This window comes from Microcaecilia unicolor, chromosome 1 (assembly GCF_901765095.1).
Source record: "Microcaecilia unicolor chromosome 1, aMicUni1.1, whole genome shotgun sequence".
Classification (NCBI taxonomy): domain Eukaryota; kingdom Metazoa; phylum Chordata; class Amphibia; order Gymnophiona; family Siphonopidae; genus Microcaecilia; species Microcaecilia unicolor.
This window is the reverse complement of record NC_044031.1, coordinates 110,750,130-110,774,034: the sequence shown is the minus strand read 5'-3', so window position 1 is coordinate 110,774,034 and position 23,905 is coordinate 110,750,130. Positions and strand designations below refer to the sequence as shown.

The 23,905-nt window shown below is 44.9% G+C and overlaps 1 protein-coding gene and 1 long non-coding RNA gene across 2 annotated transcripts in view; one reads left to right on the top strand and one right to left on the bottom strand.

Annotated features, from left to right (window-relative positions):
* PIP4K2A (phosphatidylinositol-5-phosphate 4-kinase type 2 alpha) overlaps positions 1–23,905 on the bottom strand; it is a 497,878-nt gene that overhangs the window by 96,518 nt on the left and 377,455 nt on the right. Inside the window, exon 6 of the mRNA XM_030199347.1 lies at positions 5,016–5,054. Within this exon, the coding sequence (XP_030055207.1) occupies positions 5,016–5,054 (39 nt within the window). The remainder of the gene's footprint in view (positions 1–5,015; positions 5,055–23,905) is intronic.
* Positions 1,316–23,732, top strand: LOC115467859. Its single transcript, XR_003941775.1, has 3 exons — positions 1,316–1,432; positions 9,929–9,934; positions 23,719–23,732. It is a non-coding gene; the product is annotated as an uncharacterized LOC115467859 (long non-coding RNA).

Sequence of the window (23,905 nt, the reverse complement as noted above, 5' to 3'; positions counted from 1 at the left end):
TCATTTTACAAGGTCAGCATGTTTGAAACACAAGACATTTGAGTTTTATGTGCCTGCACTCCCTTTAACTCTCCTATCAAACCATATTATATGGCAATCCCTACTGCCCAGGTGGACACCCCCCCTCCCCCATCTTTAGACACACTTTCTCCATTTCTGAGCACTAGATCCAGCATTCCTCCTTCCCATGTGGGCTGTCAACGTTTGAGCAGACTACTTTGGAAGGCATCCACAATCTCTACTTTCTGATTCTGCAGATGAGACATTCCAATCTATATCTGTTAGGCTGAAATTCCCACCCCAGCAACAACACATCTCCTTTCATTCCCAACTTTTGGATATCTACGGCCAAATATTTGTCCATCTTCTCCATTTATGTTGGAGGTCTGCAGATTATACCTGTGTGGACAACGGTTCTATCTCCTCTTTCCAAGACGATCCATATTGTTTCCTCCTTTCCCCAGGTCCCCTGCATTTCAGCTGCTTTAATATTGTTTTTCACATACAGTGCTACTCCTCCATCTAGCTGATCATCTCTATGGTTCATAAAGAGATTATAGCTCGGTATGGTTGGGGCCCATTCATGGGAATCATTGAACCACATCTCTGATAGCAACAATATCTAAGTCTGCCTTTCTAACATCAAGGCTAGCAGATGCTCATCTTTGTTGCTTAGACTGAGAGTGTTTGTGCTCATTGTTATCCATCTATATTTTTATTGGCTTTCGCCCTCCTGTCTTCTGTATAGCTATTTGTCTAGTTTTCTCTTCTACTTTGTTGCTGATAAGTGAGTTGCTATGATGCTTTATTTTATTATATTCTCCACTGCTGTCATGCTTTTACTGGAGGTCACTTCCTGATTTCATCTGCTTCCATTTCCCACCCCATCCTCTAGTTTAAATGCCTAGAAATATATTGTCTGTACTTTTCACTATAGTTCCTCTTTCTTGCCACAGAAAGATGTAGCTGATCAAACCAGTATAGTTTTATTTTCCATATATTGCCCCATCTTCCTATAAATCTAAAGCTGCCTTGTTGACACCAGGTTTTGAGCCACCTTCATATTATGTAGTCTTTCCTCATAAATTTTATTCTTGTGCTGCAATGATAGAAAGTAGATCAGGGCAGAGCACACGTGGGTCTGTGAGTGTTTATGTGGTCCTTTTACTAAGGTGCGCCAAAAAATGGGCTGCGCTAGTGCAGGCGCATGTTTTGGGCGCGTGCAGATCCATTTTTCAGCGCGCCTATAAAAAGAGGCCTTTTAAAAAATTTTATCAAAAATGGACGTGCGGCAAAATAAAAATTGTTGCGCATCTATTTTGGGTCTGAGACCTTACCACCAGACATTGACTTAGCGGTAAGTTCTCTCGCGTTAACAGTGCAGTAATCGCCTACATGCATCAAGTCGGCGTTACTGCCCAATTTTCACTGCGTGACATAAAATGTATTTTCTGGCGCGCGTAGCAGACACGCGTCAAAAATGAAATTACCACATGGGCCACGCGGTAGCTGGGCATTAACTCCAAATTGATATGCATTGGGCACGCGTAGGCACCTATGCGGCTTATAAAAGGGACCCTCTGTGATAACTGAACAGGATATAAGCGGCCTGAGGTGTTCACTCCCAGAAATATTCTTTCTTCATTCAGAGTAATTTAAGCCTTGCAACACTGTAGTAAGCACTGTAGTAGCTGCATATGTTTTTAAGAATGTTGAAAATCTCTATATCAGTCATGACTATCATGGGCATTTAATGCTGGACCTAATCCAGGCGCCAGCATTGAATATCCAGGTCTTGGCCGTCCACTGGAGGTTATCCGACTGCCAGTCAGTATTCAGACTGGTGCCCAGATAACTGGCTGGATAAGGTTAGAAGAGTCTTTTTGCACGTCAGAGGTCTGAAAATAGGGTTACCATTTTGTGTCCTCTGAAAAAGAGGACACATGTCACGCCCCCTACCCCGCCACGCCTCATGCCCAGCCCCCGCCACGCCCCCTTCGGGTCCTCGTTCCACCCCTATTTCCCCCCCCCCCATCACATAGTCCCCCCCCCCGTCACATACCCCCCCCTCACTTACTATCTAGCCCTGGTGGTCTAGTAGCGTCTTCTCTTTGAGGCAGGAAAGAGACCCCTCTTTCCTGCCTGGAGCGCTGCCTGCCCTTGCCTGCTGCATCCTCCTCGGTCTGGCTGGGGATTCAAAATGGCCACCAAGAGTTGAAGCGGCCTTGCGAGAGTTCAACTCTCGGCGGCCATTTTGAATCCCCAGCCAGACCGAGAAGGATGATAGACAGGGGAGGCAGCGCTCCGGGCAGGAAAGAGGGGGCTCTTTCCTGCCCCGAAGACGTCACTAGACCACCAGGGAACATGGTAAGGAAGGGGAGGGGACGGGAGACCAGACCCACGGCGCCGATCGCCTGCCCACACGCCCACCACACGCATGCGCCTGCCCGCACCTGCGCCCACGTTTGTCCAGAAATCCGGACAAACGTGGGTGCAGGCAAAATCCGCCGGACGCCCCGGACATGCCCTCAAAAAGAGGACATGTCCGGGGAAATCCGGACAAATGGTAACCCTATCTGAAAACCACTGCTGAGTAAATCCCAGCTCTGTCCAGACTCTGTCTCCAGACTGCCACAGCACTAACTGGATAGTGCTGTGGTGGTCTCCTCAGATTTTCAACAGCACTGTCTGGTTTTGTGCCGCTGAAAATCCACGGATTACCTGGCCAGCACAATTTAACCAAGCAGGATCCTCTCCTGTCTGATTAAATTGTTTTAAATATCGGCCTGTATATTGATATGTTATGCTGCCACCTGCTGCCATTTTCAGAAAACTGCATAGGGATTTTCTCCTGTGAAGTAGATTCTCCATTTTGTGGGCCAGGGCCTTTTTCAAATATATTCTCCACTTTGTTGTTTTTGTGGAAGCAAGCAGTTGTAGTGACCTCAGTGTCGGCAGTAGCAATGGTAAGGTAGTTGAGGCTGCAGCCTAGTTTCAGATGGATATTTACTACTGAGGTTGGGGAGGAGGGGGGCTTCTGGTTCACACGTACCATCACTGACTTGTCTGTGCCTTTCTCTGTGCCAAGGCCAGCTTAGGGCTCCCAGTAGCCCCCTTGTCACATGGCATAGTCAGCAGGCAAGCACCCTGCTTGTCCTACCCTAAACAAGGCCCTGGCAGATGAACTCTGAGGAATCATAATAACTTCTGATAACTGAAAGACTAAGGGGCCCTTTCACTAAGATGCTCAAACAAATTAGTGAGCATTAAGTGCCATGCAGCCCCACAGGTATACAATGGGCTACAAAGCACTTGGAACAAATTATATCTGTTAGCACACCATAGTAAAAGGACCCCTAAGACTATGAACTATGATCTCATATCATCGTCCAGTAGATTGTGTATTTTCTGGTTTCTGTTACTTGTTTAATAAAGTTGTGAAAGTTTGGAAGTAAGTCCATCTTATATACCAAGCTGAGGGCATGCTAAACTTTAGTGCACGCTAAAAACACTAGCAAGCCTTTGTAAAAGACCCTCAAAATTTGGGCAGAGCTCTCTGTTCACCTTCATATACTGACATAACATGAAGTGAGGACAGAATATCATGAATATACATGAGATATATGTGCATTTTTGGAGACTCAGTATCTATCTATCTAGCATGTTCACGGTGAATGTTCAGAAAGCCCACCCTACAGGGGTCCTGAGGACAGGGTTGAGAAGTCCAAACCTAGGACTTTCCTTTTGCATCAGGAGATTAACTAAACAGGAAAAAAAAAAAGCTGCTAGAAGTTTTCACAAACACACACAACACCAAAGCGAACACTGTACTAATAAATATAAACTTTAATAACCCCTCACATAAATAAAGTGATAGAGACTATACGAAGCACTGCCTGGTAGCATCACTACAGGAACAATAAGGCCTACTTAAGAGATTGAAATGGAAGACATCTGGGCAAGTTAGCAGGAGTAAATTAGCAGAGCTGCACAGTTCATACACCTTCCTCCAATTCCATCCATTTTTGTCAGCCTGTATCAGGCAAGCCAATGTGATTTACTCCAAGAAACTACAGGCACATAGATGTTACTAACAAAATATAAAATATAAAACAAACAAACAAAAAAAAAAACCAGAAAAGGAACATAAGAAAAGAATACCTTCCTAGTAAACATCTGACAAAAATCACAACCTTCACACAAATTTTTTTCATATTTTAAGTCAATGGCATTGCTTTTCAGAGAAACTTTACTCAAGTGAAATACATGAAAATGCCTGTAACTGAAAGTGCTTGGCATTATAGTTGACTTCTGTTTTAACCAGGGCCTGAACGCTAACCAAAACAGGAAATAATCCTTTGGCTTTTCTGTCCTGGAAATGAACCTGAACCGATATTTTAAATCTCTGTGCAACTCTAATCAGAGCAGAACAAGGAAATAAAATACTAGTTACTGTTTCAGAATAACAGTTCAGATGGAAGTCAGCTGGTGTGGTGTGGGCTATTGCATGAACTGGGCTGTATCTTGAGGAAGGAAGATAACCAGCCCACTACTTCTACAAACTTTTCTAGAATGGTTTTATTCAAACTGTAAAATGTTGTAATTGGAAGAAACATTGCAAAACACATTTTTGTTTTGTTTTGCATAATAAAGCAGTTGAACATTCATTATCTTCCATTTCTTCTGTTCATTTGCAACTGGAACCAGACTGCAGCAACATAACTCTTGTAACCAATTTTTTTATTGGTGCTAATAAAAAATGAACTAGAAGTACTTCTACACAGCACTTCGGCAAAGCTACGGCCAAACCAGAAAGTAACCCTGCCCCCCCCCCCAAAAAAAAAATGTAAACGGGTTGATACCCAGAGTTTCATACAGTTTTTATATCAATGGATTTTGCATGTCATTAGTTTATTATGTTAGAAATAAAAAAATAATTCATGAGGACGTGCTGGCATGTAAATTATCAAAATCTTTAGACATAGCTCACCAGTATAAGTCTAATGCCATCATACCTTTTCTTTGCCACTGGCTTCTCTAGCTACTGTCGAGCCCTGAAATAAAAAGATGAAATATAACCTTCAATATTTTTTAAAGAGCACCTAAATTCTTTATTTTTAAATGTTATTTTACAGATTTATATTCTGCTTTTTTATAGCTGTTCAAAATAGATACCAAGGTAACACAAAAATCACTCAAGCTTAAGAACAAGACAACACTATTAATTTAAGACAAACCAACAAATTTATGATTAATAAAGCATCCAGTAAAAATAATTAAACCACCAAAACAACAAAAAAAATTCTAAAATAACTTGACAGGACAAGATAATAAACAGGCCGATAAGAACTTGGATGTGTAAAATTTTAAGTGTGTGGGTGTGTGAGATGTGTGTTGGGTTTTTTTTTTGCAGGGGGGGGGGGGTGGATATTCCATGTAGGATGGGGGTGGCTTTCCTCTTGTGAAGGTATTTCTTGTTGGTTCTCCTCCTCCATGTTTTCAACTTGGTGGGGGGGGGGGGGGCGGGGGGAGATCCAGGAGATTATGGGGACTTTGGTAGTGGGAAAGGGGGTGTTTGATTTTCCTTTTTGTTTGTATGGGTTGGGGGGAATTGGGGGTTGGGTTGTTTTTGTTTTGTATTGCTTTTTGTATATTCTGCTTCATCCTGGGGTGTTGGGGGAGAGGGGAATATTGTTTTTGATCTTGACCTTGGAGCTCAGGTGGATTGGGATACTATTGCTGCTTTTTATTCATTTACTATACCACCTCCTGTGAACATAGTTACACTTTAAATGTGAATGGTCTCAACTCACCCAGAAAACATTCATTATTGTTTCAATTTTAGCTACATCAGAAGACACAGGTGGTCTTTATACAGGAGACTCTCCTTAAAAGATCCCATGAATGTTTGTTAAACCATAGAGCGTACTCCCGTATACTGTTTGCATCATGACACTAAAAAGTGGGGGGGGGGGGGGGGGGCTATTTTGTTTCATAGAGATTTGAAACTACAGGTCCAGAAGGTAAAATGAGATCCCCAGGGGCAATAGTTATTGGCCTAGGTCCAGATAGATGAGGTGGATTTGGACAATGTTTACGCACCAAATGTTGGACAGATTGAGTTTTTGGTAGAAGTTAAACTTCAAATTGGTTTATTCAGGGCCCCTTAGTTTGTGCTGAGGATTTTAATGCATGTCTGAACCCTACTATGGATGCCAGAAGTACTTGTTCTGTGGCTGATAAACCTAGTACATAAGTACATAAGTAATGCCATACTGGGAAAAGACCAAGGGTCCATCAAGCCCAGCATCTTGTCCACGACAGCGGCCAATCCAGGCCAAGGGCACCTGGCAAGCTTCTCAAACGTACAAACATTCTATACATGTTATTCCTGGGATTTTGGATTTTTCCAAGTCCGTTTAGTAGCGGTTTATGGACTTGTCCTTTAGGAAACCGTCCAACCCCTTTTTAAACTCTGCTAAGCTAACCGCCTTCACCACATTTTCCGGCAATGAATTCCAGAGTTTAATTACACGTTGGGTGAAGAAAAATTTTCTCCGATTTGTTTTAAATTTACTACACTGTAGTTTCATCGCATGCCCCCTAGTCCTAGTATTTTTTGAAAGCGTGAACAGACGCTTCTCATCCACCTGTTCCACTCCACTCATTATTTTATATACCTCTATCATGTCTCCCCTCAGCCGTCTCTTCTTCAAGCTGAATAGCCCTAGCCTCCTTAATCTTTCTTCATAGGGAAGTCGTCCCATCCCCGCTATCATTTTAGTCGCCCTTCGCTGCACCTTTTCCAATTCTACTATATCTTTCTTGAGATGCGGCGACCAGAATTGAACACAATACTCAAGGTGCGGTCGCACCATGGAGCGATACAATGGCATTATAACATCCTCACACCTGTTTTCCATACCTTTCCTAATAATACCCAACATTCTATTCGCTTTCCTAGCCGCAGCAGCACACTGAGCAGAAGGTTTCAGCGTGTTATCGACGACGACACCCAGATCCCTTTCTTGGTCCGTAACTCCTAACGTGGAACCTTGCATGACATAGCTATAATTTGGGTTCTTTTTTCCCACATGCATCATCTTGCACTTGCTCACATTAAACGTCATCTGCCATTTAGCCGCCCAGTCTCGTAAGGTCCTCTTGAAATTTTTCACAATCCTGTCGCGAGTTAACGACTTTGAATAACTTTGTGTCATCAGCAAATTTAATTACCTCGCTAGTTACTCCCATCTCTAAATCATTTATAAATATATTAAAAAGCAGCGGTCCTAGCACAGACCCCTGAGGAACCCCACTAACTACCCTTCTCCATTGTGAATACTGCACATTTAACCCCACTCTCTGTTTCCTATCCTTCAACCAGTTTTTAATCCACAATAGGACATTTCCTCCTATCCTATGACCCTCCAATTTCCTCTGTAGCCTTTCATGAGGTACCTTGTCAAACGCCTTTTGAAAATCCAGATACACAATATCAACCCCCCTTTGTCCACATGTTTGTTTATTCCTTCAAAGAATTGAAGTAAATTGGTCAGGCAAGATTTCCCCAAACAAAAGCCGTGCTGACTCGGTCTCAGTAATCCATGTCCTCGGATGTGCTCTGTAATTTTGTTTTTAATAATAGCCTCTACCATTTTCCCCGGCACCGACGTCAGACTCACCGGTCTATAATTTCCCGGATCTCCCCTGGAGCCTTTTTAAAAAATGGGTGTTACATTGGCCACCCTCCAATCTTCCGGTACCACGCTCGATTTTAAGGATAAATTGCATATCACTAGCAGTAGCTCCGCAAACTCATTTTTCAGTTCTATCAGTACTCTAGGATGAATACCATCCGGTCCAGGAGATTTGCTACTCTTCAGTTTGCCGAACCATTACGTCCTCCAGGTTTACCGTAAAGTCAGTAAGTTTCTTCGACTCGTCCGCTTGAAATACCATTTCCGACACCGGTTTCCCACCCAAATCTTCCTGGGTCGATGATCAGAAGCAAACGCAGGCACTAGAGGCTATTAGCACCATACTAGCATCTGTGTTTGCTACCGCCCCATGATCAGAACCCCCGAGCACGTGAAACAACATGCTCGCAGGCTCTGAATGCAATTAGCATGCAAATCAAGGCTCTTAGCACAAGTAGCATGCAAATACATGCTAAACCTATTCCTTCCCAATGATCAGTGACCAGCGCACCAAACACTGGTATGCTGGCTGTGGCAAACCCTACGCCAGCTCGGAGCTGGCATTAGGGTTTACAGACCATTGAGGAGCATTTGCCTGCTAGCAGGCCCCCCCATTCCCCCCAATACAGCAGCCTTTATATGTTGTGAAGCCTTGCCCAATGCATCCCAGAATGCACTGAGCAGGGCTGGGCGCCGCCATTTTCGAGACGGAGCCGATGGAAGAGGAAGGAGGCCACCTCCCTCCTTCAACAAAGGTAGGGGGTGGGGAAGGGCCGCTAGACCACCAGGTGGGGGGAGGGGATTGACTTGTGGCAAACTGGGCCACCAGGGCTCCATGTGAAAGAATGCCAGGTGGAGTTAGGGGTGGCTGAAGACCCACCGGATCTCCAGTCCCCTCTGAACCTGTGCTGGGGGGGGACCAGGGGGGTTGACTTATGGCCCACTGGGCCACCAGCGCTCTATTTGAGGGATGCTAGGGGGTAAGGGGGGTGCTGGAGACCCACCGGATCTCCAACCCCCCTGAACTTGTGTTGGGGGGTCGGGGGACTGAAGGTCTACCGGACCTCCAGCCCCCCCATGTCGCTAGGCTCGGGGTGGGGTACTTGGGGTCTGGTGGTCCCATGAACCTCCAAGCCCCTGTATTTAATAGATCTGGGCTTTTGAAAGCCTAGAACTGTCAAACCAGTGCGGGAGGATTGTGCCCAAGCGCATGCTCAGGCACAATCCTCCTGCACTTTTACCCTATGATCAGAGAAAATAGCATGCTTAAATTTGCTTATCTCTCATCATAGGGGCGGTAGAGCCCCATGCTGTTCCAGCGCTATTTGAAACAGCGCGGGGCTTTCGATCATCTGCTTTGTGCATGAGTTGGAGTTATTTGATGCTTGGAGAGAGATCAGTGGCACTCAGCGAGATTATACCTATTTTTCTTCCCCCATGGGCAATATTCCCGTATTGATTGTGTTGCTGGAAGTAGTCTTTCGGGGCGAAATGAGGATTGCCTCCATACGGAATTTAACTCTCTTTGATCATGCCCCTTGTCAGGTTGAGTTATTAGATATCTGTACTAAGTCTGTGGACCATTTTTGGGAATGTAGAGAGCTTTTGAAGGAATATTTTTATCACATAATTTGCACTCGGGTCCTTCACTTTCTGTGGTGTGGGACGCTTTGAAGGCAGTTATGAGGGGTTTCTTTTTGAAACATGATGCTTTAAAAAAACGATAGTGTAACTCCGTTAAAGAATTTTTTCTTACTCCTATATCCCAAATGGAATCTGAACATAAGTTGTGTGGTTCCTCCAAGGTATTGGGGGAACTTCATAAGGCTCAGATATCTCTTGAGAGTCCAGTTCATCTTGGAATGGGTGAAACGGTGCTATTTTGAATATTCTGGTATTCCCTGAGTCCTGTGGTGGATTTTCAGTTTTCTCAGTACACTCCCATTTGCCATACTCCCCCCCCCCCCCCCCCACCAGGTTTGGTTCCCTTGATCTATAGAGTGTGGGAACAACAAGGATTAACCAGCTGGGGTCAACTCTATGATAAAGATGCCTTGATCTCTTTCCAAACTCTGTCCTGGGATTTTGATTTACCCCAATCTCATTATTATGTTTATGTTCAGTTGGCTCATTTATTGTCCTCTAAGCATTTTAAGTCCAGGTTGACGGGGATTATACCTTCTTGGACGGCACCTATGAGGACTTTAGAGCCACAAAATTTTGGTGAGCATGCTGTATAGTTATTTGAGAGATCTTTGGGTCCCTGAAAAGAGGCATAGACTTCAGTGGGAACATGAACTGGGTGTTATATATACGCAAGAGGACTGGGACGCCATTGAAAAGCCTCTGGCGAAAATAGCTATCACTTCCAGTATCCGGAGAATAATGTCAAGATTATCGTCGGTACCTCACCCCAGATAGTCTCCATCGTTAGTTTCCTCAGACTTCTGCATTATGTTGGAGAGAGTGTGGTGCTCAGGGCACTATGGGTAACATTTGGTGGTCCTGCCGTTACATTTTGGAAATCCATCCACTTCCAGATTTTGTGGATAACTGGCTTGAAAGTCCCCTAGGACCCTGGGATTTTCCTGTTGAATAGAGCAATCCCTGGACTTCGGAAATATCAGACTTTGTTGATGCACCAATTGATACAAGTGGCTAAGCTCACCTTAGTGGCTGCCTGGAAGACACCAGGGGTCCCACCATTAGTTAAGTGGAGATCTCAACTTTACACTGTCTATAAACTGGAAAAGCTAACTGTTATTAGGCAAAAATCTTTCAAGACTTAAGAATTGGGGATATGTGCGTAATTTGAGCTTCGTGGATGAGCGAGACCTGGCTTGGCTTTTTCTGTGTGATCATCGTTTTAGGGCTCCAGGGCCTGAATTTTTCCTTCTTTTTGTTTCCTTCTATTTTTTCCCTTCTCCATTCTCCCCCCCCCCCCCCCCCCACCACCCTGGGTTAGATTTTTTTTTAATTAAAAAAACATTATTTTTAATTTTTCCCTTTTTCTTTAGTATTGTTTTATAATAAAAATTATTAGAGGTTTCATTAGCTTTGAGATTAAGTTGTGTTTCTACCTGAGCAGATTGTACATTGTACCTCTATGTATTTTTCTGTGATCACTGTAATAAAGACCTTGTTAAAATAATAATAATAAAAAAAGATTATTTTTTAAATTTTCTAATATTTCACATTTTTCAGGCTTTCTATTCCATAGTAACATAGTAAATGACGGCAGAAAAAGACCTGCACGGTCCATCCAGTCTGCCCAAGATAAACTCATGTGTATACCTTACCTTGATTTGTACCTGTCTTTCTCAGGGCACAGACCGTATAAGTCTGCCCAGCAGTTTTTCCTGCCTCCCAACCACCTGTCCCGCCTTCCATCACCGGCTCTGGCACAGACCGTATAAGTCTGCCCTCCCCTATCCTCGCCTCCCAACCACCAACCCCTCTTCCCCCCACCTGCTCTGCCACCCAATTGTAGCTAAGCTTCTGAGGATCCATTCCTTCTGCACAGGATTCCTTTATGCACATCCCACGCATGTTTGAATTCCGTTACTGTTTTCATCGCCACCACCTCCCGCAGGAGGGCATTCCAAGCATCCACCACCCTCTCCGTGAAAAAATACTTCCTGACATCTTTCCTGAGTCTGCCCCCCTTCAATCTCATTTCATGTCCTCTCATTCTACCGCCTTCCCATCTCCGGAAAAGATTTGTTTGCGGATTAATACCTTTCAAATATTTGAACGTCTGTATCATATCACCCCTGTTCCTCCTTTCCTCCAGGGTATACATGTTCAGGTCAGCAAGTCTCTCTTCATACGTTTTGGAACGCAAATCCCATACCATCCTCGTAGCTTTTCTTTGCACCGCTTCCATTTTTTTGACATCCTTCGCAAGGTACGGCCTCCAAAACTGAACACAGTACTCCAGGTGGGGCCTCACCAACGTCTTATACAGGGGCATTAAAACCTCCCTTCTTCTGCTGGTCACACCTCTCCCTATACAGCCTAGCAATCTTCTAGCTACGGCCACCCCTTGTCACACTGTTTCGTCGCCTTCAGGTCCTCGGATACTATCACCCCAAGATCCCTCACTACCATTCTCTTGCATCACATTTGACTCTGGACCTTTATCTCCTTGCTACTGCTGTTGCCAATGACCAGTACCATTGTAACTCTAATGTTTCTAAATTCCGACACCTACTCGCATGTGGAAAACAGAGGGCAATTCATGCAGGGGGAGGGTGGACGAGCAGGTAGGCAGGAAATTAGAGAAAAAAAAATAGAGAGGACGGGAGAGAGGTGGGCAAGTGTAGGAAAGGCAGAGAAAAAGCCTCAGTAAGCAAAGAGTGAAGGAGTAAAGGGCAAAAGAAGCCAAGGGAGAAGGAAGAGGCAAAGCAGAGACAAGGAGACCTAGCACAGAAGGGAAAGGCAGATAAGCTCTGGTAACATGAATGGAAGGAGTTAAACAGTTATAGAGAGACAGAGAAAGAAAAGATGGAGAAAGGAAAGACCAGTAGATATGCCAGTGATATTACATATTCACATTGGTTAAGGACATTGACAATAATCTCTTATTAAAATGCAAAGGGAGAACAGATATTTTAGGAAAGAAATTAGCTTTCTACTAAATAGAGAAAAATGATAAAATGTAAGAAAGGTAAAAAGCTTAGGAGAGAGAGAAAGAGAATATAAGCTTTGGGAAACGTAAATATGTACTGATAACGGACTGGGGGAAAAAAAGCAATGGAAAGAACAAAGTAAAAAAGAAAAATTAAGCAGAACAAAGAATATTTGCAAAGGAGATAATCAGATGGTCATTTGTAAAATAAGGTGGTTATTTTAAAAGCCCTCTGCAATTTGGGTGTGCATAAACTGGCATTTGGATGTGTATATCTACACACTCATCTGAATCCTGAGTTTAGAACGCTGTGACATACACATTCAAATTGTAAATACATGCATATGGCAAGAGAGCATGGTCTAGACATGTTCTAGGCAGAACTAAGGCAGGGCTAAACTATACCCTTGCATTCCCCATTTTTTTTTAATGTCTGCCAAGATCAACATTAGGGTCGTCAGTTGCTCCCGGGGATATCTTGGTTAGGAAAAAGCTCTCATTTTGTGCAAGAGGGATTAATGAAGCTATGTTGCCATGGCCCCACTGATATTTTACACATTGACACTTACGAAATGGATTCTTCCCACCGCAAGTAGCTGGGACAAAAATGTCCATTTCTGCATGTATTTTTAGAAAAAAAGGCGTTATGTTGCCTGATCCTTTTCTAAAATGCTAATGGAAATGGGCATATCCCACCCTGAACATCTCGAGTCATGTTGATACGTCCTATATAAGAGGGGCTTGATATGGACAGGTAGCCTATGTGAATAGTTTACATAGATGCCTATTTATAATGACATGTAGGCACCTAGGTGCTTTTATAAAATACTAGGGGTAAACAAGCAGAAATCATAGCTAGACTGAAGCTGCAGAAATGTATGCCTATTCAGGAGCACGTGTAAGTGTAAGTATTAGCATACATGTAAATCACAATTCTGCCCACACTCCACTCAGAACATGACTATACATGGGTCATATAAAGTATGTTCCTTTTTTAAGCCCATAACCCATGTGTGTGTATGTGTTTGTTTATTTTATTAATAAAAGTCCTTTCACGTACACCAAATATACACACACACACCAAAAAAAAAAAAAAAGCTTTTTAAAACTGCCCCCAAAATGATAAATGCCTTTTTGGAACAGTGCTTAAAAGGTAACCTTAACAATGAAGTTACCCACTATGTACCTCAGTGATCACTCCACCCCTGAAGGGTGGCCTGGCATTTGAATACCGGCACCTTTTTTGCTAGAAAAAATGCGCTGTTTATTGTTATTATTTCTTATTTATTTGGCTTGTGCTCACACCTTTTTCAGCTCAAGGTGAGCTACATCCAGGTACAATGGGTATTTCTCTGTCCCTGGAGGGCTCACAGTAGAGAGCTGCACGGCTTCCGTCCCCGCGGGAATCCCGCGGAACCCGCGGGATTCCCGCGGGGACGGAGGCAGTTCCTGCGGGGTTCCCGTGGGGATGGAACCAGTTCTGTGGGCTTCCCGTGGAAGTGTAAGCTGCACCTGCACCAGCCTCTCATCTACCGAATACCAATTTATTTGAGTGCTGTCTCCTCCTCTTCTTCCTTGATTTAACAGCATAAATGTGGAAAGTCTTCCATTAAGGAGGTGGTAGAGTCACAAATGATGACGGAATTCAAAAAGGCGTGGGATGAACACAGAGGATCTCTAATTAGAAAATGGAAGTTATATAAAAGCTAACCTTAAATGGCTGCATGTGTGTGGATGTGTCAAATGACGCTTAGATGGCGACTCTGGCTGTGATGAACTAGAGCTGATACCTGGCAGACTTGTATGTTCTGTGTCTCATACATGGCAATCTGGTGTAGGATGGGCTGGAAAGGTCTTAGACAGCAACTTCAGTGGCTGGAATATGAGGACAGTGCTGGACAGACTTTTACGGTCTGTGTCCCACAAATGAGAACATGAATAGGCTGGAGTGGGCTTCGATGGCAACTCCAGCAGTTGGAACATAAGGATGGGGCCAGATAGACTCCTGTGGTCTTTGTTCTAGAAACACGAAAGAAAGACCATAATCAAGTATATAATATCACACTCGTTGATTTAATGATGAATTGATCATGAGTGTGACTATTGGGCAGAGTGGATGGACCGATAAGGTCTATTTGCTGTCACTTACTATGTTACTATTAATCCTCTTTGCTCCCAGGCTGGTGCACAGACCTCAGCTCTGACACAGGCACGAGAATCAGATGTCACCTGACCTACTGGCGCGTGCATGTGGTGGCCTCTCAGCACACAATCCCAGTGAATCAGAGACAAATCTTACATGTGCGCACCAGAGTGTTCCAAGTTCCAACTTCCGGTCCGTCCTTGCCTACAGTGCTGTGGCTCAAATCCAGAAAGGGAGCTGACTGGAACTTTCTTTTATGTACTATTAAATTCTTACGGGGATGAGTGGGGATGGGTTAAATTCTTGCGGGGACGGGTGGGGACGGGTTGGGATGGTTTAAATTTTTGCGGGGATGGGTGGGGACGGGTAAGATTCCAGCGGGGATGGGTGGGGACGGGTAAGATTCCAGCAGGGACGGGCGGGGATGGGTAGGATTTCTGTCCCCGTGCAACTCTCTAGCTCACAGTCTAATTTTGTACCTGAGGCAATGGAGGGTTAAGTGAGTTACCCAAGATCAAAAGCAGCAGCAGTGGGATTGGAACTGGCCCCCTCTAGATGTCAAGACTGATGCTCTAACCACTAGGCTACTCCTCCACTCCCATTACACCCCATGAATCTAGACTAATGCAAGTATATTAAGGCAAGCACTAGCGATAAAACTTAAAAGGCTGAGAGCATCCCATACGCTGGCAAGAACTGAGGCTTGTCACTGTCCTGGTATTTGTGAAATTAAGCCATTTGGAAACACTATCCCCTAGAGCAGCTGGTTATTTGTGTGGGACTATTTGCTACGTCCTAGTTTAGAGGAAATATAGGCCTGCATTGCTACATGCAAAGCATGAATAAAGCCCACAGGAAGAGGAGCAGCTTTAACTGGCATTTTGAATATGTCTGTGATACTTTACCATGTTATCTTTTATTTATTTACTGCGTTTTTGAAGGAGTTCACGCAAGGCGGTGTACAGTAAGATTGTTGTGAATTAAGAAAATAAATATGTTTTGAAATAAAAAAGCAACTAGTTAAAAAAAACCAAATACAAATAAAATATGGAGGAAGCTAACACAGGCTGTGGTGGCACTGACAGACCAGTATTTATTTTATTTTTATTTATCCCACATTATCCCACCTCTTTGCAGGCTCAATGTGGCTTACAATTCATCGTGGATATTGGAAATAGAAAATATACATTTGGTTTATAGAGGGTTTGGGTTACATGGTGGTGAAGTACATGGTTGTATTACAGTAAAAGACGTTAAAGACATTCCTATCTATATTAAAGATTGTGCAGTTACTCGTGTTGATCTTTGTGATATTTCTTTTCGAAGAGATAAGTTTTCAGCAGTTTGCGTTATCAATAGAAATCAAACAAAATAAAACATGGAAAAGAATGAATATGCTTTGATGTCCCCATGCATACCTCTGACCCACCCCCATCCTCCCACCCTGTCAGACTATCATAGTAATGCTTGAATGTTATCACTTATATACACTGTCAGCTAGCACATTTGCTTATTTCTGATCTGACGAAGAAGGGCAACCTTCGAAAGCTAATCAAGAAATGTATTAAGTTATGTCCAATAAAAAAGGTATCATCTTATTTTCTTTTCCATGTTTTATTTTGTTTGATTTCTATTGATAACCTTAAGAGTGGACTAACACGGCTACTACACTCCTCTACAGCAGTTTGCGGAAATTGGCCAGTTCATGGACCGTTTTCAGGTTGCATGGTAGTGCGTTCCATAGCTGCGTGCCCATATAGGAAAAGGTAGACGCATGCAACAATTTGTATTTCAGACCTTTACAATTGGGAGGATGAAGATTGAGGAATGTGCGAGAAGATTTTATTGCGTTTCCTGTGAGGTAGTTCTATTAGGTCTGACATGTAGGCTGGGGCGTCTCCATGGATGATCTTGTGGACTAGGGTACAAAGTTTGAATGTGATGCGTTCTTTAAGTGGGAGCCAGTGTAGAAAAGCTGGATGAGGTATTTAACAGTAATAGATGGACACCAATTCTAACGGGTTTTATTTTTTTTTTTATAATTTTGAAGGCAGATGTTATATATATATATTTTTTTTTAATTAAAGGCAATTGATCCCTTGACTTTCAGATGAAATTGCAACTTAAGTGCTGCTAAGTTAACTTAAGGGATCACTGCACAGATCTTCTTTACAGCAGTTCAGAGGCCCCGCTCCCTCCCCCCCCTCTCCCCGCGTTCCTTTTAAACTGTTATTCTTCTCTGGTAGTGAACAGGAACAACCAACGCCTGATACACTGCTCCTGCGGGCCACACAGCCTTCCCTCTGGTGTATTTCCGTCTCTGCAGAAACAGGAAGTTGCGTCACTGGGAAGGCTGTGCGGTTGGCACAAGGAGTGTCGCTGGCTGCTCCTGCTCACTGCCAGAGAAGAACAACAGTTTTAAAAGATACGCAGGGCAAATCTAACTACTGATTTTTTAGAAAAATGAATTTATTGGCGAAATCAATTTGAACTGCGAATTGATAGCACCAGCATCTATTGCCCCTGAGGGACCCGACCTCATGGTTACTCCACTGGTCTGGGATGCTCTGGATATCCATCCTTGGGCACCTGGATGGCAGTTGCCGCTCTGCAGCTGAAGCAGGTGCTATCAGAGTGGCTGAGAGGGGGAATGGGGTGGAGGCAAAATTCCCCCGGGCCTAGCCTCCAAGGGGGGACCCGTCGCCAAAGGCATTGCTGCGGGGGCAAAAGCCACTCCAAAAATATGGTCTGCCTCCCCAATTCAAAAGGAGAGTGAAACCATGGGACCTTCTACCTCATGTGTGCTGCTGCACGCTCTGCTGGTTCCAGTCCTGCCCCTCAGAACAGGAAGTGACTTTGGTGGGAAAGGGGGGCATGACTGAGATGAAACAACATGCAGCACATGAAATGGAAGGTTCCACGGCTTCACTATTTGCAAGCAGCCATGAGTAGAAAAGGCAGTGAAGACAAGAAGGTGTGATATTGGATGGTGGCGGGGAGTGGAGATGCTGGATCAGGGAGGGAGGAGGAAGTAAAGTGGAGATGCGGAATTGGGGGAGGAAGGAAGCAGAAAAGAGAAAGCAGACATGCTTGTTCATAGTGGAGAGAAAATGCTGGACAAGGTTCAGGAAGTAGGATGACAGAAGGGAGATGATGGGGAATGAAGACACTGGCTTAAGGATGGAGAATGAGAAAGGAGATGCTGGATGAAGGGGGTGAGAATAGGAACACAAAGGAGGATACTGGACCTTGTGAGAAATACAAAGAGAGGAAATGATTGGGTGGGTAGATAGGGTGAGTAGTAGGTTGATGGGAAAGATGCTGAACCTGAGGGGGGGGGGACTCAAATTCTGGAATAAAGTTGGGAGGGAGAAAGAGAGGCATTGCTGTATCAGGGAAGGATGGAAAGAAAGGGAATATATTTGCTCAAGGGAAGGAGGAGTGATGGAAGACTTGGGGGAGAATGAGGTGATAAGAGAGATGCTGGATTGGGATGGGAGAAGAGTGAGGGTACTGAAACAAGATTAGGAAGATGCTGTCTTAGAGGAGAGATGCTAGATTGGGTAGGGAGGAAAAAGGGATATGGGGATATAGAAAGGGAATGCTGGACATGGGGTTGTAGGTGACAGAAATTGCTGGATATGAGGTGAGTAGGAAGACAGGAGAGACGCTGGACATGGAGGGAGTCAGAAGACAAAGGGGAGACCCTGGACATTGGAGGGGACTAGAGACAGGGAAAGGGATACTGGACATTGGGGGAGGGGAAATAGAGAGAAAGGGGAGATCCTGATAGAGAGAGAAATGGAGGGAGATGCTGAACATAGGCAGGTAGTCAGGAAGTAGGGTGATGGGTAAATGCTAGCTATAGGAGGAAAGAGAGGGAAGCTGGATGAGGGAAGACAGGAAATACTGAATAGAGGTGAAGAGGGAGAAGAGAGAGAGGGTGGGAGTGTTACCAAAAAAACTGAGGAATCATACAATGAAGAAAGGGAGGGCTGGGGTGACAGAAATGTTAAGTTGTTGGTAGATGCAGAAAAAAAGGAAGAATGAAGATTGGACAGTAAGAATGAATGAAATCTAAGCAGATTGAGGTGCAGAAAATGAAAGAATGCTGAAAGGAAAAGCGTGAAATCACAGATGCATGTAGGAGAAGAGGGGAAGAAGGCAGGAAGGGAAAGAAGAAGTAATGGATTGGAGATCCTGGAAAGAAAGTTAAAAAAGACACATGAAAGCAGAAACTGAGACTGTAACAAACATGAATAATATGGCCAGAGAACAAAGGTAGAAAGAATTTTATTTTTAATTTTAGCAAATGGAAACTAAATTTTACAGTAGAAATCTACATTTACTTTCTTTATATTTTGCAATTTAAATAATAGGCACTGGTCACCAGGAACACAAGGGACAGCAGTGGACTGAGATACAAACTGCTTTTATGTATTTGTTTAAATATGGATGCTATGGGACTATGGAGACATGTGAAGCTGTGAATGTCATGGAGACACCCATTTGTGTGACCAGCTGGGATGGAAATGGGTCTGTGCACCTTGTTATTCATAGGCCTGGGGGGGTCCTCCAGTAACTGTTCTTCCTCCCCTGCAGATGGCTCCTGGTTGGTGCCTACACTATTCCCCTGCTCTCTGGCCTGCTGAACATAGAGTAAGCTCTAGTTTCTGCTGCTTACTACCTGACTGTTTGCTATTGTGAGAGAATAGACATATGTAGAATAGTTCCTTTCCCTCATCATGTATATATCCACCATAATTGTATCTAGTTTGTTTTCCTTTCCTCCCTTCCAATATCCACCACTGCTGTAATGTCAGTATGTAAATATGAAGCAGCTGTCTGCACATCTTCCAAAGCCCTCAGCCATGCTGGTTGTGGGTAAGGATGCATGCAGAACAGAGAGTAAAGTATAGTCTAGCCACTGCCTATGCACATCTGCTGACTGGTACCAGATGAGTGGCTAGTATAAGACAACACACTTTTACTTTGAGGAGATCCATGCAGTCTGCCAAAAGGGTGTGGGGCTGCAGAGTGAAGGGAAGTTATGGGGCTGGCCTCCTGTTGCAAGCTGTCAGGTACAGACAGGGAAATGCTTAGAGCAGGGGAATTGTGGATGACATCAGAACGTGTGGCCCCCTACCTGGGGCCAGCATTGCAAATGTCTACCTAGGATCTGTAAAAGGAATTTCTAGCCTCCAGCATGGAACTGAACTGGGAGACCAGCATGCCAGGTTTGCACCAATGTTTATATCACGGACAATGCAGTCCCATTAACCCTAGCTTCCCCTCAGACCAGATATCTGTTGGCTGCACTGGTATAGCATACTGGGTAGATTGTGAACCCCTAGGGGACAGGTGGCTACAGAGGGCAATGGTGATGTAGGTGGGCAGTCTGGCCCATTACTGTGACCTGCTTTGTATTCTCATATCTAGGTAACTGTAGCTACATTAGGGGATAATCTCCTTTGTTCATTCACCTTAAAAACCTTCCCCTAATCCCCAGAGAGACATTGCCTGAGCAATTAGCTGTAGAGCATCTAGAAAGGGGTCTTTCCCAAGCTGAGTCCAGAAGCCAGTTATTGTCCTTCCAGGTCATGGGGGCAGGCCAGCCCCTCAGTTGGTGAGGACCTGGCCCAGGAATCTGTCATGCACTGGCCACATTCCCTGTATATGTCTCTCAGACAAGTTATCTTGGCTACCTCCTCACCAACTGAGGAGCCGGCCTGGCCCCAAGAAATGACAGTGTAATATCTGGCCTCATGAGCCAGCTAGGGAATGACTCAACGCCCAGATGCCCTACAGCCATGATCTGAGAGAAGGGAATGGAAAGGGAGAGTGCTGTCCTGTGTGGTTCCCTCCCCTCTCAGAGAACTAGGTATCAGCTTCCATAGACTTTACACCTATGTCAAGTGCTGTGGTGGGCAACCTTATTTCCACCTTTATCTCTGGCTGTGGTAGGCCCTAATACATTTGCCATTATCTAATTTTTGCCTACTGGAGGCACAGCATGATGGTTTGGGGTGTGGCTTGGAATCCTGAGGGGGGGCAGGTTGTAGTCCCAGAGGGTTTTCTGCTGCTGGGCCCATTAGATCCCTCTCCGTTAGCGCAGCCCTCTAATAGAGCACTTGACATCCAGGGAGAGCTGCTCTGATTGTGGACACTGAGGGCCTTTGGACACTTCTTTCCCAGTCTGTCACCACCCCCCCCCCACCCCAGTTTCTGCAGTCTCTCTTTCCCAGGGCTTTCCAAGTAATGTTGGCACCATAGCACCTGTCAGCTTTGCATATCAGGAAATCAACACATTTTTTTAAAGAGTGGAGACGCAGGCCTTTGTATGCCAAAAACTGTACACATAGTATTTCTAACAATTGTCCATTGGCCTCATTGAGGCTGCTGTTGCTCCTCAAGGAAAATCCTAAGCTCTACTACAACCAGTGCCAGAAACTCATGTTGGGCCACCAGCTCCTGCTGCAAGTCTGTACATGGATGAGACTTGCAGCAGGAGCTGGACTTGGATGTTTGGGTGGGTAGTCCATCAGCATGTATGGCAGTCGGGGTGGGTTGGTCCTGGGCAGGCTGTTCCAGGGAGGGCTGGTCCTGGACACCCTGATCCATGGTGGACTGGGACTGGTCCTGGTCAGGCTGTTCTGGAATGGGCTGGTCCTCGGCAGGTTTTTCAGCAGCTGGAGGGTGCTCGCTGTGTGTAAAAGGTTTGCAATTGAGATCAACACATCCTACATGGCTTGCATAGAGATACAGGTGACTCTAAGGAGGCAGGAACAGGGACAACTGGGGGCAGTTGCTGTTACCTGGGGGCCATGTCTGAGGTACAGCACCAATGAGATGACATAGCAGGGAACTGCGGAAGCAATGATATCAAAGCTGTTTGTCCCCTGAGAGGTTGGTCTGGCTATGGGCATGCAGGATGGGTTCTGATTCTGCTGGGGGGCCGCGGGTGAGCAGGCACTGGCTGGGAGATAGTATGACATTGCGACGTTGCATGGATACGGCCATTGTTCCTGTTTTAGTCAGGGATGTAGATGTGGGTGTGTGTCCCCATGCATGTGTGTCCTACATTTGGGTGGAAGATGGCAGGGGACCCTGTCAGAGTTGTCTATCCTTTTGGCCACCTCTGCTGAGACCCCCAGGAGAAAGACAGTTCCCAAATGTCTAGGTGTGAAACCTAGATTTGTGGGCATTTATCTGTAGGGTACTCATGGTGGTGGTTGCAGATCACCCCATGACTCATGCCAATACTTTGGGGTGCCCGGGGGGGGGGGGGGGGGGAGTATACATATAGGTGGGAGTTTCTATAGGGGGGTTGGAGACCTAAATGTGGAGATTTCAGGAGCTCCCAGCTTGGGCCCTGAGGGATGTCTCACAGGGCAGCATAGTGACCTTTGGAGCTGACAGTGGTATGTCCAATGAGTGTGGGTTAGAGGGCATGAGAGAATACCCATTTTGGGATTAACTATTGGCTGTGATGGCCCTCTATGGTTAGTGTACTCTTCTCCATAAACACTCCTTTGTCGGATACGTATTTGGCATAAGGATTAGAGTTGTGTGTCCTAAATACAGGGGACATGGGTTTGATTTCCACTCTGGGTGTTTGGGGTTACTGTTCTATTTACTCTGCCATAATGGCTGCAATGTGCTAGGTAGGTGTGTGTGACACGCTGGGCGCTTTTGTATTGGTTGCTGAAGAATGCTGTCCAAAGGGCTTCCCCCTCCCCCCTTCGATGTCATCTCATAGGTAGGGGCTGGCTATAACCCATTCTAGTAGATATGGGAGTTGTGGGCACACTGTAACAATAGTAGCTGCATATTCAGGCCTTGATCAGGGACAGAGCTGTTATAGGGGTGCTATGTCTGTGGTATTTCTGTTGGGCCCTGAGGCACCCCCTCATATGCCAGATTATGGCAGGGTCTTCTTGCCAGAGTGACTTAAGATCCCGATGTATCCCGAAGCGCCAGCAAAACACAAGTTGGTAGAGACAGGGTTCAGGTGATGGGTCTTTTTGGCATGACATATATTATTTTTGACAACATATTGTGTAATGCTCCTCACATGGCCTATGACAGATGGCAACAGGCCGATTGGGGGGGGGGGCTGAAGGAGGTGGGCATGTATTATACAGGCACAGGTGCTGTGTGAGATAAGGTGGCCATAGGGCCAGAGGGTGGCATGGTGGCCTTTTTGTGGAGCATGTGCACTGTTGCTGGGAGGTGGGAATGGGCAACGGGTATAGCAGGTGTGCATTTGGGTGGCTTAATGTACTTTAGTAAGCTGCTGCCAATGTTGCCATCAGTATGTAGGCATGGGCCAGAATGCATTGGGAAGGGAGGGGGTCCAGATATATGCAGCCCCTCACTTCAGCGTTGCATGGTTAGTGGAGGAGGGCCCCATGATCAGTTGTCATTGGATATTCTGTACATTCTGATTCTTATGAAAAAGCAATAACATGTATTGCAAGAACAAAGGTATCTCACTGCATGTGACCCTACCTATGTATGGTGCTTGCACATGAGTGGTGCTGTGGCTCTGGGGGAGGGGGAAGAGGGAGAAATGCTGCATACTCACCTTGCCAGGGTGCCTCCATGCCCTCATGGAGATTTTGCAGGGGGGAGGGGGAGGTGGTGGTGGTGTTTAGATATTGAACCTGGAGCTCTGTCTCTGGGACTGTGAAATTGGGCTCCTTACTCAGAGACATGACTGTGCCCACTGAGGAATGGTTCTCCATGTGCAGAGGTGTATAAGCATGTTTTGCACATAAAGGGAATGTCCTGCCATTGCCACGGATGTTTTCTTGAAGTGAGGACCAGTACTGCTGTTGCATGTTTTACATAGTATATTTTCAACTGGCGGAAACATTTATCATCTATGATGTTTTCGGTGTGTCCTCTTTCAAAACGTTTTGGGCGTTTTTTTTTTTGTGTATTTTCAAATATCAGAAAACATTTAGTTTTTCTTCCATTATGGACTTAAGTTTTTAAATGTTTTCCAACAAACGGTTATTTCACCATTTGAAGGTCATATCGAAAATACCCCTCTAATTCTACTACTGCCAGTCAGTGTTAAAGATGAGGTTGCTCAACGACTATATAATTCATCTTTAAGTAAACCTTTTGCTTAGAATTTGAAACTTCTGGCCTGGACTGTCTGATGAGAAGAGAGTGCTAAGTGGATTTTGCAGTGCCTCCCGGTCTCCCAGCTTGCTGGTTCTGGTCTCACAAAACAGTCCTAAAAATATTTAAAGTAACTACCCTGATGCTCACAGAGCAAAATAGGGATTACAAATTGATTATGAATTTTACATTTAAAACGTTCCAATATATACCCACACACACTCCAAATAATTTGTTTTGCTTCCTCAAAACATTTATTTATATGTGTTTATTTATTTTGGGGGTGGGGAAGGGGTGGGA